Genomic DNA, 18772 nt, shown 5'->3' with positions numbered 1-18772 from the left:
CCCAAAGGTTGATCACCCCTGGGAGCGAGAGGCAAGCGTGAGCGATACGAGGCGACCGCCAGCGCCCGGCTTCATTCTAGTCGCGATCCGAGTTTGCGCTTTGTGGGTTGTTTGGGCGTGTCTACATTACTAAAAAAAAGTACGTACTTTTCTACACCTAATACAGCTGTTATTAGCATTATAATCAAAACTCTATCATCAAATCTTTAAAAGTTAGAAAAATACTTAGTTTTTATAACAATTTAAAGTGAAGGTTAGAACCGGCTCATGTTTGGTGCTCGCTTCGGGTGTTTGTTACCGCGCTACCGCAAGCCGGCACGCATTTACGTTGTATTTATAGCAAATACGTGAAAGTTATTTGTTTAAATCCATTTTTAACACTAGTTTTTCGTTCTAGGAATCTCCAAAATGAGTGGCCAGCAGTATTACCCGTACAAGGTGAGTTTTACCACCTACCTACTAATATGTTTGTGCAAAGCTGTAGCTATCGATTCTCTCACGAGATGATGTCATCCTTCGCGGTGAGGTTGTTAAGTGGGCTGGTTTATGCTGAAAATGCGGACATTTGCTGAAATTAATCCAAAAAGATGTTCCGAAACAGTTAAAAAACATCGTTTTCTTGCGATATTTTATTTGAAACCCCCCTTATTCTTGCGGTATAATTGAAACCGGATGTAGGTAGTAACTGCGTTCATTACAATAATATCTTGTTTTTTCAATTATTCTAAAATATTCCTTAAATAATAATTGCCAGCTAAGTATTTAAACATTTGAAGTCCCATATTACAGTCTGTCTTCATCCCGCGACCTGCATCCCGATGGACCGCATTAGTTGAATGCACTTTTGTATTCTACCCACATTTTACTATCGTGCGTAGCTGTATTTCCGTTAACCCGTTAACAGACAGTCATTTTAAATTGATTATTAACTATTTGAGTAGACCTAGTAAGTAAATTACAAAATCTGTATTTTGATAACTTTATTGATACGATTAAAAAGTTGATCGATTGACCTGGGAAAACCATAGGTTTCATAAACAAACCACCCCAATAGCCCACAAAACAACAGTAATGGGTTTTGTAGCATGCTAGCACGCAAACCAATCCGCAATTTACTCCAAAGCCATTCAGTTTTTATGGCGTAAACCTGAATTTAGTCCAACCGGTTTCGCTGCATGTGCATTCAAAAGCTAATGCCGCTATTTTTGGTGCATCTTGAACGCCATGGAAATAAAATTACCGACACGAACGACTTCGAAATTCCGCCCTCCACTTTTATCTTTTGTTTTAATCGTGAATGTATTGAAGTTAATAATGCAAAGTGGAAATCTATCAACGATTAGGTATACATAGAATACCTACAAGTAGAAAGTAAGCTAAGTACTTAACTAAGCTGAAGTGTCTAGCCCAGCCATTAGGCTAATGGAATGCGGTAAAAAATTCGAGGAATTAGGTACCTACTCTAGCATGTCCAGGATGACACAGAAACCTTACAGGAAAATATGAATTTGCAATTGTTCCATTTTTTGTAGCACCATCAAATTGTTTTTGTAATTTGTGATTCATAATGTGCCACCAAAATGAGATTACAATCTTTACTAAACGCTGATTTTAACGCCTTAGGTCCCAAAGTAACATTTCATGTGGATTTTTGAAGCGTCAGAATTTTCAAATCGTTTTCGATCCTAGTTAGGCTTTTAGATCCTTCCTAGGTTCAATTTATAAGATTGGCCTAATGCCCTTTTTATCGACTCAGATTTACATATTAATCATCAATATAATATAGGACATAGCACGTTCATTCGTTTCAGCCAAATGACGTCCACTGGATTTCCACAACGACCGGTCCTGCGCCGGTGACTTGTGGACATAGCAAACCTCATGAAAAACAAAACTGCAGCCACACCTCAGCTTCTATTGTCCTGGACCTTTTCTAACCTACTGTTCTTTCCAGTGCACCCCCACGGTGTACCCGGCGGAGCCCTTCGACCCGGCGGCAGATGCGGAGACCCTCCGCAAGGCCATGAAGGGCTTCGGCACCGATGAGAAGGCCATCATCGACGTGCTGTGCCGCAGAGGCATCGTCCAGCGGCTGGAGATCGCCGAGACCTTCAAGACTAACTATGGAAAGGTAAGGTTCTAAAACTGTTAGAGTTGCACTAACTTATTCTAACCGTGACTATACCTATTCCGGTAACATGTTTATTGAATGGCGTTTGATAGACTTTTGACGTTTGTTAAAGCTAAAGTAAGATAGTGCAACCCAGCATTTGAAAAAGTAAAAGGCAATTTAAGTAGTACGACTTGTTACTAAAATAATGTCTTGCGAAGTTCCTGGGTAAATAAGCATATTCCGAAATACTAAATATTATTTCAACCATAGAAAGTGGAAATTACTTAACGTGGAAATTTCACATTTTTCACCGCATGGAATTCCTGGTTCAGTTAGTAGATAACAGCTTCATCGTACCGGGTTTATTTATAGATTACTCGCTCCTGGGTTTTTACAGGTTATTGCCAGTAAAAATGATTCACGAAAGGTAATAATTTTCTTTTTCATTATTATTTATACGAGTATGATGGACATAAGTCAAAGGTACAAAAGATAAGGCAAACAGTGTATCAACTGTTTTGACTTTCATTGGTTAAAATGATTGATCGTCCAACGACCTACAATTACTTAAGTGAATCATATTTTTACGAAAGCACGAACAATAAAATATATCTGAACCTACATAACAACCACCACTAGTGTCAGAAAATGTACATGTTGAGACTAACTTAACTACTTATCTTATGAAATTACTTCAAAGGTAATCGATTAGTATTTTTTGAGTATGATGTCATAGTAATTACCATTGTTGGTCCATTGATTCTACTTTTGGTGCACGCAAATTTGAACTTTAACTTCCAGAAGTTAGGTAAGGTAAGGGTTTCCTCGTTAAACTGCCACCTTGGAGCTGATGTTATCAAAGAACATTCAGAATCTCACGGTAGAGACCTTGGCACTCGCCTGAGTCATCGTTGATTCACTCCATCAAGTCTTAGAGGAACTGTTTTGTGTGCCGCTTCCTGACTGTCGAGTGTCGAGGGCAAATGATTAACTGACTGCTGCACAAAAAACGGCTGGCTGAGTTTTGTTATTGTGATTTGGTGGACATTTTTTGAGGTGTGCTTTGGTACTCGTAATTGATTTCCCTGGGCACATCGCGTGTGTGCGAGAAAATTGTCATTTGCCATTAAAATTAAACTGAACTTTGTTTTCGTTGTGTGGCAGCAAGTGCCCTTTAGTCGGAGTAGGTAAATCAGAATTGAATGTAACTGTAATGTCAATGAAAAAACGATTGAACAACACAAAAAAAATTCAACTTCAAAGAAAAATATTTCTGGCTGCACCAATTAAATTCTTATCATAACTCTTCAATGTCAACATTTCATAAGGTCAAAATTGTTATTTATTTTAACCAAAACAAAGACTGAAACATTGTTGTCTCTTCAAGTCCCTTAAAACAACATTTCATAGTCTAGCCAACCCTACCCTATCTAGGTAATATCTAATGGGAAAATTCCATATAAATCAGTAAATTGATAAAAATCAGAACCTTTTATTATAAAAAATTATAAATATCGATATTAATCAAGCACTCAACATAAAGACTTTCGCAAAAAACATGTGTCAAACAAGAATTTGCTATCTTATCACATTTGTTTACATTGCACATGACAGCGAAATGATAAAGCTATTATGAGGTATCTAGTCAGTTAAATGTGTAAATAACGTGCCCCTCCTAAGCCAAATAGCTCTGAGTATCTTGAAGAAGAAACATTAATTGTGTACATGACCATAGCTGGTGTTATGTGGGTAATTTCTATGTACCTATTAGTACCTACTATACTTTCAAGTTTTAATTTGTTTAATTACCCAAATCTGTGGCTTAATTCTATGTATAGTTACTCGTTGTAGTATTATTTTATTTAAACCTATCTAATCAGCTCAAACTATAGTATGTAACTCGTTATTTTTATCATAAACGTATCAACGTATTTATCCATTGTTAACGTTTTAAATACCGAAATACTAATTAAAACAAGGATAATAGTAAACGATTGTAATAAATTAATTTTGTGCCTATTATGACTGTGAAAGACACTTGGACGTTTCACAACAGCCAGTTATTCGCGCTAACGATGTTCAACAGTTTTGTTTAAATAGTAGTTACTTACTGGGTTTTATTGGTTTTATCGTCCTAATAGAAAATGCGAACGTAACTGTGTCTATTTGTGCATTTGCATTGACGCCTAGTAACGAACAATGAACTAAATAAAACCAAACCACACGGTTGTATTGTACGTTCGAACGAATTATAAATGTCATAGACTACTTACTTCGCCGTCAGCGTCGCGTCGACGTCGTTGGCGGTTAAAAGGTTAAATATTTTTATGTATTTGAAAATTAATATATTCGTTAGAATTTCATTTTCCGAGATAACTAGAGAATTGTAACTTACTACAATGTAGGAACTAAGTTATTGTACCTACTGTTGTCTTAGCGTGTGTTCCGCTTATAACGTTAAGGAATTATAATTTTCAATCTGATAAGTACCTACCTACCTCTACCTCTAACAACATGTCTAACAATAACAATTTATACCTACATAATGCTGTTTGTTAATCGGATTACTATTTATCTACCAACTTTATCTGCTCATCCATAACCGCCTGTCCCGTACAGACACTGCTTGTTATGATTGATATTCTTAACTAGAAAAATTACTCAACATAGATTTCAAAGAAATATTGAAACTTTCAACAATTTACTCAGTTAATTTAGATTTTACTCGTACATCAATAAATTAGTTATAAGTAGTAATAAAAAATAATGACTAAGTAATGCATGGAGCGATTTTTTTACGCGAATCTATGAAGCAAAGAAGTCCCATGTTCTCCTCCTAATACCTGAGGTTGTGAGTAAAATAGTGGGCGTCGCGTTGTTTTAAAATGTCCGAAGTAAAAAACAAACAATGCTAGATTATGCATGTTTTATTTTTGTTTCGCGTACCTACCTATGTTTTTGTTGTGAACTAATTTGCACGCCTGCCTAATTACGACATAGGTACAGGTTTATCTAGATTAAATAGATAAAACGAGTACCTACTATGTTACATTAGACTGGGTTGTTAACAAATAAAAACATTTTCAAGCACGATTTTTTCGTGCATACCTACTCGTACAAAAACAAGATTTAAAGTCAAAACAAGAGCACAGCTGAACTACGAGTAGGTGTCATTTCAAGGACGGACAAAATAGATCCAATTTCAGGACAATTTTCTGTCGTAGGTTTAAGCCTTTTAAAATGAAGCCTTTGTCAACTTGATACTGGATACCTAAACCTGTATGGCCTGTATTACAATGTACCTCTTCTTAGTGCCTTTTTCGGCTTTTTCCTGTGATCCTGATTTCAGCACGCGTTTTCCGTTCCGCGTGCGTTTAACCCGCCGCACAGTGTTGCCACGGCCGGACAAAAACCAAATTTTGGAAACTGACCGTAAACGAAAATTGATTAACTATTATTCAAACTGAATATGTGTGTCGTGAAAATGCAAAATATTGAGGATAGATTGCTAACAGAAATGAAAATATGACTGGTCAAAGTAGGGCGTCCGATAACAAGGTTTCCTTGGAACAAAAATATTGCTTTATTAAATTAGGCACTGTTTTGTCAATTGATAGTATTTACACGATTAAAAATATGGGTTCTAGAGTTCAAGGTACTGTCTTTTAGAAAATGTATTTGTGTTTATAGAAGTTAAGCCTGTTTATTTAATAAAAATTAACAAGATCAGTGATTGAAAACGACCTTAAAAATTATACTCACAAGGCTGAAAGTACATACTTTCCATTACTTTCCGTAACGAAATATTGATAGAAATTATCCTCAGATATTATATTTTCATGTTGTAAAAACAAATTTTGCTACGACATACTACCCGCGCTGTTTTTAGCGATTTTCGAAACTAAGAATTTTTCCGAGGCGCTGTTTGAGAATTGGATCAAGTTCCTGTAAACAAACGGTCAATTACACATGGTAACATACTTAACGTCATTACAAAAGTGCACCAAGAAATAAATTTGGATGATATAAGCCTATCGAGCTATGGAAAGCCACAAACCCTAATCATTAAGCTGAAGTTAGATGATATTTTGCATTCATTTTTGTTCCAAGTTTGTACTAAAATATGTACCAATTTCAAAACTAAAAAATGTATTTTTCTATTAGATATAGTTATATTCTATACAAATCTGACAAAAGGTAGTAAGTTCAGATCGAAAATAATTTTGTCCGTTACCTTCTATGAACCGGCAACACTGTGCGCCGCTGCCCGCGTAAGGGCTGAAATCCGCATCAAAGAAAATAGGAACTTAATCTCTACATAATTTCTAGTCTGTAGTTATTATTAGACTAACTTTTCAACATTCTTCCAGGATCTGATCAGCGAGCTGAAGAGCGAGCTCACCGGCAACCTGGAGAACGTGATCGTGGCTCTCATGACGCCCCTGCCCCACTTCTACGCCAAGGAGCTTCACGACGCTGTTGCCGGGATGGGAACTGATGAGGAAGCCATCATCGAGATCTTGTGCACTCTCTCCAACTACGGCATCAGGACTATCTCTGCTTTCTACGAACAGCGTGAGTATCGTTGACGTATAAGTAGTACAGTGATCTTGGCTCTTGTTACGCCAAGGAGCCTCACTTCTACGCGAAAGAGCCGCTTCTCTTCTGCGAGCAGCGTGAGTACTTCTTCTTCTTTTATTTTGGCGACGGCTTGGTTTTGAGAACCATGATTTCGCCAATGTCACGTAAACAGCTTTGACAAAGTTACAGGGTTTTAAGAGAAAAAAAAAAGAAAATATTTAAGATTAAGGTCACCTATTACCTACCTGCATAAACTGTAACAAATCATATTACAGTTTGTGCAGGTCATAAACTGTAAAATGATTTGTTAGGATCTATTTAAGTACCTACTACTTACTTATGATTAGGTAGTTACCCACGTTGTTGTCAACAATATGATACGGCAGTCTGACTTGATGATTAGTGTATAATCTATCAGGCACTCCTTGGGTGCGGTTTCCATCGTTCAGAGCAAGTAAATGAAATTGTTAATAAAAATCACTATCACGAGTTTAAATAGGTAACACCTGCGCTGGATAGTCTATAAAAAGATGGTGATGCTATACTTAACCGTTGTATATGTTGTCCTGTTAGATTTAAGAGGAAGTTCCGTCATATTTTGACTGATCCAAATCATGTAGCGGTTGACGAGTACGAGTAATTTTCCTCGAGGTCATCGCGTTATCGGTGGTCGTTGAGGCAGTTTATTCAAAGTTTATTGAAGTCACAATTGGTTAGTCATCATCGGTCAAACACGTCTTGTTAATGACATGGTTTGATGAATAGTCAGCGAGATGATTCATAATTTGCTCGTTTTATATCTTAAGAAATGACCTACAAAATTAGAAACTAGGTACCTATTGGAGAAAATTATTCGTATTTTTTACTTGAATGTTGAACTCCGACTCTAGAGACCGGCCGTTAGGAATATTTAATTGTTACTTATTTGTTTTTGTACGGTTCACATAATAAAGGTTTAATATCTTTGGTCTCAGGTATCCTCGATACATTCGTGTGCAATATTAATTTACCTACTTTGGCTAAACAAATATAACAGCCGTCATTTAAAGCATTTACCTACATTGCATTCGTGACTGGCGTATGAGAGTATTGTCCTACATACTTTACGACCTACACAAGCCGGTTTAATTGTTAATTGAACATGCCTAAGTAAGTAGGTAGGCATTTAGCCCCACAGATGAACCAGTGTAAGTGAATAGGGCATGTCGCGTTGCACCGCACGGATTTTTTATTAATCTAAAAGAATAATTTGTTTTTGCACACGCGGATGAAGAGTCGGCCAGTCCGACCCCTTCACCGTTCGGCTATCGTGGCTTGAACAATTACAATGGAATATGAAAACCTTACAACTTTGATGCATGTTCCGACTATACCTCGTATTTATTTTTAACTTTACGTGGCCATCAGTTTCAACCGAGTTTCCTTTCCAGTGTATAACAAGAGCCTGGAATCAGACCTGAAGGGCGACACATCTGGCCACTTCAAGAGACTGTGCGTGTCTCTGTGCATGGCCAACCGCGACGAAAACCAGGGCGTAGACGAGGGTGCCGCCAAGGCCGACGCAGAGGCCCTGGCCAACGCGGGAGAGGGACAGTGGGGCACTGACGAGTCCGTCTTCAACTCCATCCTTATCACCCGCTCTTACCAGCAGCTTAGACAGGTGAGAACAGAAAGAGATAGTATTACGAATTTAGTGACGGCTTTAGTTAAGCAGAAAAGCCGCCAAGGCCGACGCCGACGCCCTGGCCAACGCGGGAGAAGGACAGTGGGGCACTGATGAGTCCGTCTTCAACTCCATTCTTACCAACAGCTTAGACAGGTGAGGACAGAAAGAGATAGAATTCTATATTAAGCACCGGTTAATCAAGCTGAAATGTAGGTAAGAAAAGCTACATAATGTAACTCCGAAGTTAGCGATCTTTGTTTTGAAGTAAGAACCTATTGGTTGAACAAAAGTTAACATTGGAAAAGAGTAGGCTTATACTTATATGTGTGTAGTTTAATTACTAGTTATCATAATTTAAATGGCCGGTGGGTGTTGTAGACAGTTACAGCACTTTACAGTAAATAATTAAGTATTTAAAAGTAAAAATGAATCATATATTTTAAATAATAATACTTACCACTCATTAAATAAATAACTTAGTTCTGTTCTGGCGCGGTATGATTCAGTTATGAATTTCTTTGAGCGACTTATTATTTGTCTGGCTCTTTAAAATGCGCATACATAATCAGACCACATTTTCTTGCAACTTACTTCCAATCGCATGGTAACACTCATAATAGCAGATCAATGTGCCGGATAATGCCACTTGACATTCTTGAAAAACAGTGCTTAGCTCACAATGTGAAGCGAAGCAAATGAAAGTATAATCAGGTTGCATAATTTAAGTAGGGCTACATAACATACCTACTTAAAGGAAAAAATATGAAGCACACAAAATTACCAATAATGAAGTAGAATCGAAGATATATTCAGTAAGAAAGAAAGTCCACAAAAATATATATTCAATTTCTTCTGTGAAATATTATGCATGAACTTGACTACTTAATCACAATTGTTTAAATACTAATATTAAATATGATATCAGATCAGTGTAATAACATGCACACACTCATATAATTGCAACATGGCAGTGCCCAGTCAAAGTTACAGAACTGACTCATACGGCATGTTGATAATATGCGTACATAATTGATTCTGTATCAATTATTCAGGGTTCGTTCGACATACGCCCTTGGCTACCTTTTATTACCACGACGATTGAAGACAATAATGATGGGTCTACTACATAGGTCATACACTATAACTGTCAAAAACGACTGTAGGCGGCAGCTGTAAATATTAGAATGGTCATGTTCACCCATGTTTTCCCTGGTATCCTTCTGCACAAAACCATGTTTTTTGCATTCGAAATTACGATTACGACCGTACTTCGGGTGTGTTAAATCTTAAGCCATCATAAATTCATGATCGTACCTATAGCTATCATCTAACAATATCATCGATATTTTATGGCCAGGTTATGGCCATGAAGTGACTCCAGCCAGATTTACACTGCTTATAAAAAAGTAGAGAACCATAGTGCCGAAAGTTAACGAGAACTTTGTAACTTTCAGATCTTCGCAGAATATGAGGCTTTAACTGGAAAGGACATCGAGGAGTCCATCAAGAAGGAGTTCTCTGGAAGCGTTGAGAAGGGCATGCTGGCTATTGGTAAGACAACCTATTCTATGTAGGCCCTACAACTACCTAGATCTCAATTAGAATGTTGAAAAGAGATATACGAGTACGTGATACAAATTGTCGAGAGAGTTTTAAAGCATTTTTACACCCATAATGCTTGGTTTTAATAAAAATAAGATGATGCGTGTTGTTCATTGCATGTTTGCCAAGGTCAATAACGTAATAAATAATAAGGCCTGGATCGGATAATAATAATAGCGTTGTTTACTCCTAAGTGCATCACCAAACTCAGAAACCGCACGGTTGTTGCGCGTCTGAACCAGGCCATATTATACCTGCAAAATATTGGATTTCCCTTCTTTAACTAACATGATAAACTGATAGGAGCATTTATCATTTCTGTATAAAACCCGCTGGGAATGCTTAGGCCTAATTTTGTAAATTGCGGAACGTTTACATCACTCATACACAATCTAAATTACCTATTACGGTAGTGTTGGTTGACCATCATAGTATTTTTTATTGTTTACCTCATACAAATTGCGTCAGGTGCGTGCGCCGCTACTATATTCGGCCTACCTGTCGTAACTATTTTTAGGCATACTTAGTTCATACATCAATGGGTTCACGATCATGGCCCAGATTAATTACCACTCAATACACTACATAGTGTTAGCACTAGCGGTAGATCCATAATCTTTTTTTAACGCCGATGCATATAAAATGAAATATCTAAAACAATTGCAGCAAGGTCATACGACAGGAAACGTAAACCGCATGGTCATTCATTTTTTCCGCAATGCTGATAGACAAGTTATAAACCTTACAATTTCCAACTGAATATTTACGGTGAAATCGGACCCTGAATAATATTTTTTTAACCTTTGTAAACCCGTCATAATTAAAACCATCTCTAACGTGTCCAGTACCTAACAATCTGTTTTCAACCTTCCAGTAAAGTGCGTCAAGAGCAAGGTTGGTTTCTTCGCTGAACGCCTGTACTACTCAATGAAGGGCCTCGGCACCAACGACAAGACCCTCATCAGGATCGTGGTCAGCCGCTCCGAGATCGACCTCGGAGACATCAAGCAGGCCTTCCTCGACAAATACGGCAAGACCCTCGACAGCTGGATCGCTGTAAGTCATTCCACACTTTATTACTTACCCATTAAGAAACATTTTACTTTATGTGTTGGGATAACTTAGGTTATTTGTGTATATTAATCATGCTTTTTATGTTTTATTGAAAAATACATTATTTTGACTAACGTCCATTTTCCACCACCATGCGATGCTAACTATATTAGCCATTGCTATATTGTTCATTACAGTTAACAACGCATTCAAATTACACGTTGTCCACTAACGGCATGAACTTTTAGACTAACGTAACAGAATATCACATATTTTCGTATCAATATTACACAATTTTCATGAAACTGACCCATAGTTTCTAGTATATTCAGAAGATTAAATATTCTTGATACTTATAGTAGGCTTATTTAATAAGCATGATAATAAAATTTGCTTTAGGATTTATAAATCATGCCCTATCACTTTCTCTACTTTCCTAACTACACTCTTATTAATGAATTTATTATACAGATCTTTTTATTATTCGTACATAATGGAATTTGTAATATATTGTAAATAGCACGAAATTCGTTCATCATTCAATCAAAGGTGTTAAAAATGTGGTTCAAAGATAACAAATTGCTTTGTGATCTGTTTCCAAATCTGTCATAACAATACCAAAATGATGTTTTACGTATTATTTTGTGAATTTAGTTTACCCTTGACATTAGTTTAGAATAGTGGTCCATTTTGATTGCAGGATGACACCTCAGGGGATTACAGGAAGGCTTTATTGACCCTTATCGAATAGATTGTGAGCTGAGTGGTCAGGCTGCCAACGATTGCATAACCACCTATTTCCAATACTTTTAAGTTATGTTTGTCAATTCGTTAGGTTGTTAAGTGATCTGATAGGTGATACGCATGGATGACAAACTCGTTTAGGTTTTCATGAGTTTGTTTTCGATGCGTGAATCTCAGCTTCGAATCGGTTGTAATTTAATCTCACGAGATCTGTATATTTTGCTTCTTACTCACTCATTTCGCACAGTAGCTAACTGCTTCGTGTTGTCTATGCATGAAGGTAGTGGTCGAGTGTCCGTTTTACGCTAGTTACAGTAGTTGTTCCGTATTTTTCAGGAGGACTTAGGAGGTCCGATCGGCCTTCTCCTTTCTACACTGTGTTACTAGACACCGTAAACACTCAGTATTACGAGTTTACAAGCAACATTAATGTAACACTTAACTTTGTGATGTTTAAATTTATTTATTTTTGTAAACGAGTACACACTTACTGTTGCATTTTATTTAAAGACATTTTATTTTTTATATTAATTTAAGCTACTATAAGAATAACGTGGATAATCTCATGCTTACACCAATGCACGTTTTGTGAATGGATTGAAATTACAAATTATGGGCCAGTTTCTTTTTGGTTTTATTTTGTTGACGCTACAGAGTCGGTATTCCGTGTTGTTCACAGGATGACCTCACGGGTGACTTCAAGAGAGTGCTAGTCACACTTTGTGCTTAATCCTGCAAAATAAACTCTATGAAACGAAATTATTTTTATATGTGTATTTTGTTGAGCTTGGCATGCATGCAGTTAAATAACATGATTCGGCCCCGAGAAGTTTCAAAGTACAACGGTGTCATATTTTGCAGGATGATACGAAGGGAGACTACAAACGAGTTTTACTTACTCTAGTGTCGTAGAAGCATAATAGTGCTACAGTTGTTGAATGTCTGCCTTGCAATGTTCTAGTTCCGATATTGAAACTGCCTTTACAATGTATTAATTGTTATTGAAATAAAAGCTTGATATTTTTATGAAATGAGATATTTATTGGTGCTCTAGTTTTGTTTACGATATACAATACATATTTACAATAAACATTACTTGAAGTATGTATGTTCAATGGTTGTTTTATTGATTTTACTTAGTCTACATCCCGAATTCCTTCTTCTGTTATCTGCAACAACATATTTTATATGGTCAAACAAGTTTTAAGAGCCATTTCACAAAAATATTCCGCGCGAATTTAGGTAAAAGCTGTCAACGCAACGTCAAAAGAGTAAAAAGAACGCTGAAATGGACAAAAAAATCTTGAGCCGTGACCGTATTAAGACTTGATTTAAGTTATTAATTTTAAGGTAGAATGAGGTATTCAAACTTGATTAATTAATTTAAATTTTTAATAGAGTTTATTAAGTCTTTTATATTTCGATTCATAATGAAACACGAATAGGTATAATATGTAAAATATATATTAACTACAAAATAAAGACAGTCACATAGTGAAAAATAAATCTGCCCCCTTACAGCTCCATCATCGGACCCTGGATACGAATAATGAAACACGAATAGGTATAATATGTAAAATATATTAAGTACAAAATAAAGACAGTCACATAGTGAAAAAAAAAATCTGCCCCCTTACAGCTCCATCATCGGACCCTGGATACGAAATATTCGTCAAGGCGAATCACACAAGCCCAAACTCCATATGGTTCTATTGTTTTGTTACGGAGGTGGCCATTGCATCTCCTCCAGATCCATTATCAGACAGAGCTAAGAAATAAATAAATAAATATTATTATAAGTAAACAAATAACAAAAATAATTCATCTTACTATCTTACTTTTTACTAGTCTTACTAATATTATAAATACGAAAGTTTGTGTGGATGTCTGGATGTTTGTTACACTTTCACGCAAAAACTACTGAACAGATTTTGATGAAACTTTACAGTACAGTACAGCAGTACTAGGCAGTCTGTGTTCAACTATCACTCGGGTCGGACGTTCCTATCGCAAGACCTTTGGTTCACTCAGTTTCGATACGACTCTAGTGCTGTGTGTAATTATTTTCGTTAATACACTGAGTTTATTAATTTCTACGAGTGGATTTCATTTTGCCTGAGACCTACGCCATGAACCCTGAACCAGAAGACCCTGTCGCCAGCGACAGCGACGCTCATCCATCCCTGGCGTCGACCAGAATAATAATGTATAGGCTATAATTTATGACGATCTGTGACAAACTAAATTCCAAGCGGGTGAAGCCGCGGGCAATACTACATATTTCATACTAGCTTTTTGCCCGCGACTTCTTCTGCGATGAAGTGGAAAATGGTTCTAATAGAATTAAAATATTCTAAGAAAATTAATTTTGTTAAATGATTATATTTTTTGATATAAAATCTACACATCATTATGTTTAAATATTTGAATACTTACAAAATTATGAGATCTTTCTAAAACAAAATTAAAACACTACACCTGCCGCAGATTTCTTTGTAAACAATGTTTTTTTGTTTTTCCTTCAGGTGCTAAAATCACCAGGCTATTGTGTGCGCATACTCTGGAGTATTCCACATACAACTGGTCGTCGGAGAAGCATAGATTACCATTAAGTCTACTCCCGCTACCATATGGCACTCCGCTAAAACTCGTGATGGCGCCAACACTTGCTTTTGTATCGAAAATTAGTATGAGCAGCTGCGCACGCGGTTGCCCGTTGCAGGCTCTATGTAACCACACTATTTTAAACCGTGGTCCCTAAGCATGAGATGGGAAACTGCACTCTCTTGAATTCTCTTGAATTTGATGGTGTAAGGGGAATCCTAGGAATGAATACAGACTTTCCAATGGAATCTCCTCATCAATATTGCGAAATTGCGAGTTGCAATGCAATGTTACGTTTTCACTTGTTATTTTATTGTAATCTGACCTTGATTTTTCAAACACGTGTCAAAATAAAAAAATAAAAATTTAAATCAAAAGTACTAAGGAATATTTCATTGATATCAACTTAGAAACAAGCACAGATCACAGAAACTAAAGGGAAATGTGACAAGGGACAAATTGGAACATATTGCTTGTGAAAGCAATGATGACAGTAGCGACGTCATTATGTAAACAGTTTATATTGCTTGCATAGTACTAAAGATTATTCGAACGTTGAATACTGATACCGCAATGGATAATGAGCACATAATTTGATTTCTTTGTGTGTGTGAATTTCTAATACGACACTGAGTTTCGAACTCAGCGCATTACTTAGCATCTCTCTATATTTCTATGGAACCAAGTTATCTCCAGAATAACATTCCACACCTTTTTAACCTAGTCAGGTAATAATTTTAATAAAATACGAAGCACGTCATCTATCAATAGGATATAATAATATGTATATTTTAGAAGTTAATAAATTATGCATAAAATATAAACACTTTAGAAGTTTAGTTAAATCGTAGAATTTCTGAAAAACAAGTACTAAAATCGTACTGAAAAAAAAAAAGTATTAACATGTTATCTAATTTATTTATTAAACGTCGAATTTTATCAAAGATTTTGGACTAAAGTTTTAGAAAATATTTTATAGCCTACATAGAAAAAAATTAGGATTCTAAATCGTGAAAGAATTTTTTTTCGGAGCCTACAATTAAATCTTTCCTCTTTTATTAGTATAGATTTAACAACAAAACAAAACGCTTCCTTTTCTTCTTCACGAAACAAAACTCAAAGCGGATAAATAAACAAACAAATCTTTGGACAATTTCACAGCGCCATCTAGTCCAAAAGTAGGCAACCAATATGCTTGTGTTAAGGGTGCTATCATAATGGATATACTTTTTTATAATTTATTTATTAAATTAAATACATGGTACCTACATATTATACATAGTTACACCCAGATCCGTCAAAGAAATTAAAATTCATCATTTCAATTTCTGCTCGGCCGGCCGACTCGAAACAGCCTCTCGGCATAGTATCAAATGTATTTGGTCGCCGTACAAATCACCGCTTTACGACACGAACGCACGTAAACGTCACGGCGGGAAAAATGACACAGGTCCTGCTTTGACGGGCGCTCGCGCCATACTAATCGATGTCGGCTTGCGCATTGTAATTTATACTGATATTCACATCAATATTTTGACAAAGTGGTTACTAATATTTAAACAATAACTGTAGAAATTAATTCTACAATGAATATTCTTTATTTTGGGATACTTTTATTGCAGTTTATGCTGTGTTTTTAAACCAAAAACCACGATCAAAATGTGACGTTAATCTTCAAATTTGCCAAATTATTTTTAGATTTTACTCAATAATGGTAATGAAATTCAAGAATCTATTTCATTAATGGACTACAAGAATATATGTCCGATGATTACTATATATTTTTAAGCTTATTATATGAGCATAAATAATAGATACAGGACTTTGAAAATGAGTCTGCGGCAATTTTTTCGTAAAATGGTTGTGGGAGATGGGGCACTGTGAATTAAGCAAAAGAGTTTTAGTAAATCCGTTTCATTAATGGTCAACAACAAGGATTGACCTATCTTTCGCAGTTATTAAATAATCTCTGGGTGTTGCTTAAGATAGTAATTCATGCTTCCAAAATCTTAGAAATTCGCACGAAAATGTAAAATGGCTCTTAAACTCTTTTATGGACAAGATGGTTACCTATCTATATTATGTTTTATGCTTTAGTATTTACTGAAAGACCACACATATCGCAAAAGATGTCGCCCGACTTTACACTACATTTGTCTCATAGGCTTTAGTTCAGTCGTAGGTAAACTTATCCCAGGAAAGTGCACTCTACGTAAGTATTAGTTGGGTAAGTAAAACCTAATTCATCACACCTATGCTATCTGATCTGCTGGAACAACTAACTCAAGGCCGAGAAGGTGTTTAACGCAGAGTGCTGATAACATATCCCAAATTGCTCGAGTTTACGTCACGAAAATTGGCAGAACTTCAAGATGTGCAAGTAATACGAGGAAAGCCCTCCACTGGCCCCTTGCCAGATGTCAATCATTTCGCTATGCTAATATTATTACAACAATGCAAGTATACATTGCAAATGTTTTTCGGGATACATGATTAATACATGTGAACATGTACCTAGGAACGGTACATATTCAATCTTAAACAGCTGAACCGGTTTAGATGGAAGTTACAGAGGTAGTTTGGGACCCAGAAAAAATGGGGTAGTATTTTTTCGGTTTTCTATTATAGGGTGAAAGGGGGAGACGCAAGTCTTCGTTTGCAAAATTCACGCAGGCGAAGCCGCGGGCAGAAGCTAGTATAGTCAGGGTCAAATAGTTCGAACTGCAACCAAAGTAGCCAAAAATTTCGCAACGTGTCTTTGTTACAATTGGAATAAAGTTGCGTTGTCAACTTTTTGGCCACTTTGGGTGCCACGAACTTTTTGACGCTTATAAAAGTGAACCAACCTTAAACCGTCCTACAGCATTAGCCCCACAGTTGCTCGTAAGACAAAGCGCGTGCCTTTCACAGCCTTCGCTTGAGAGCAGCACTCGAGTGCCGATTATATTAGCGTTAAGACCCGTGTCTTACTATTTTTAAAACTTAATTAGTTAAAATGGAACGCGAAAGTTTAAAATCTTATACCCTAGGAGCCTAAGGATGTAATCCCTGTATAGGTCCTACCTTGAACCTCCCCACAGCGTTAGCCCCACAGTTGCTCTTCAAACAAAGCGCGCGCCTTTCACCGCCTTCCCTTGAGAGCAGCACTCGAGTGTTGCAGCGGTGCGCCCACGCGTCGCCCAGGGCGCCGACTATTGACCCGGTGGACAGCCCTACGCGGGTGCTCACATATACCAGTCAGATGCTCCTGGAAATCTAGCAGTCGCTTTGAAGGAGCTAAGTCAAACGATCTAACTTAAAAAAAATCTGACTTACCCCCCGTAGACCAGAAGCTGGGCACGTCCATGGGTTATTATGAATCACTCGCATCTCATTAGTGTCTACCCTAGGAGCAAGAGGATAAATATACTATCTTACCATAAACGGCCCCACAGTTGGTCTTTAGACCTAAAAGCAGGGCCGTCTTTAACCTAGTAGGGGCCCTGGGCACTTAAGGATCAAGGGTGGCCCTTATCATCTGGAGAAAGGTCTTTCGAGCAGACAGGGGCCCCCTCGGTCGCGGGGCCCTGGGCACGTGCCCAAAGACCCTAAAAGATCTGACTTGCCCTGCCTAGGCCAGAAGCTGGGTACGCCCATGGGTAATGGGTACTCATCTCATTAGTGACTACCCTAGGAGAAAAAGGAATTCATAAAGTGTCACCTTAAACCGTCCCACAGCATTAGCCCCACAGTTGCTCTTCAAACAAAGCGCGCGCCTCTCACAGCCTTCCCTTGAGAGCAGCACTCGAGTGTTGCAGCGGTGCGCCCACGCGTCGCCCAGGGCTCCGACTATAGACCCAGTGGACAACCCTACGCGGGTGCTCATCTCATTTGTGACCACTACCTAGGACAAACGAAAAATTTCCCAATCTATACTATAATATTATAAATGCGAAAGTAACTCTGTCTGTCTCTCTTTCACGCCTAAACCACTGAACCGATTTTGATGAAATTTGGCATAGAGATAGTTTGAGTCCCGGGAAAGGACATAGGATAGTTTTTATCCCGGTTTTTGAAACAGGGACGCGCGCGATAAAGTTTTTCTGTGACAGACAAAATTCCACGCTGGCGAAGCCGCGGGCGGAAAGCTAGTGTAATAATATCAGTCGGCAAAATGCACTTTTTTTTTGAGATTTCGACATTGTTCCCATAGTGAAAGTTGTTGCATTTGAGCAGTAGATTGCCCCATAAAAAGATATATGCGTTTGATCTGTTACAACTTGTAGATTCGCGCCTATTTATTGACTAGATAACAATTATTTAACCCTTTACACACGAGAATAAAAAAGTGTCAATATTGTAATAAAACTTTACTTAGGGGTTATTTTAGAGTTTAAATAAGATTAGAAAAATACTTTAAAAAATTTTGC

General features: G+C 37.2%; 1 protein-coding gene and 1 long non-coding RNA gene across 5 annotated transcripts; one reads left to right on the top strand and one right to left on the bottom strand.

Annotated features, from left to right (window-relative positions):
• The first annotated feature begins 33 nt into the window (after window positions 1-33).
• On the top strand, window positions 34-12874 carry LOC135081574 (annexin B9). Of its 4 annotated transcripts, none has more exons than XM_063976319.1 (8): window positions 34-139; window positions 398-438; window positions 1955-2131; window positions 6484-6688; window positions 8125-8354; window positions 9815-9911; window positions 10837-11018; window positions 12621-12874. In XM_063976319.1, the coding sequence occupies exons 2-8, from the start codon at window positions 409-411 to the stop codon at window positions 12669-12671; spliced, it is 972 nt and encodes a 323-aa protein (XP_063832389.1). In that variant the 5' UTR covers window positions 34-139; window positions 398-408; the 3' UTR covers window positions 12672-12874. The 4 variants fall into 4 exon arrangements, with proteins under 4 accessions (XP_063832389.1, XP_063832388.1, XP_063832387.1 ...); XM_063976318.1 differs by having other exon boundaries at window positions 12439-12874; XM_063976317.1 differs by having other exon boundaries at window positions 12096-12874.
• Window positions 12553-17643, bottom strand: LOC135081575 (uncharacterized). Its single transcript, XR_010259216.1, has 2 exons — window positions 17427-17643; window positions 12553-12928 (listed from the first exon to the last, which is right to left on the bottom strand). It is a non-coding gene; the product is annotated as an uncharacterized LOC135081575 (long non-coding RNA).
• Between the last annotated feature and the right edge of the window lie 1129 nt (window positions 17644-18772).

The sequence above is a fragment of the Ostrinia nubilalis genome, chromosome 20 (assembly GCF_963855985.1).
Source record: "Ostrinia nubilalis chromosome 20, ilOstNubi1.1, whole genome shotgun sequence".
Classification (NCBI taxonomy): Eukaryota; Metazoa; Arthropoda; class Insecta; order Lepidoptera; family Crambidae; genus Ostrinia; species Ostrinia nubilalis.
This window is presented reverse-complemented; position numbering and strand designations above follow the sequence as displayed.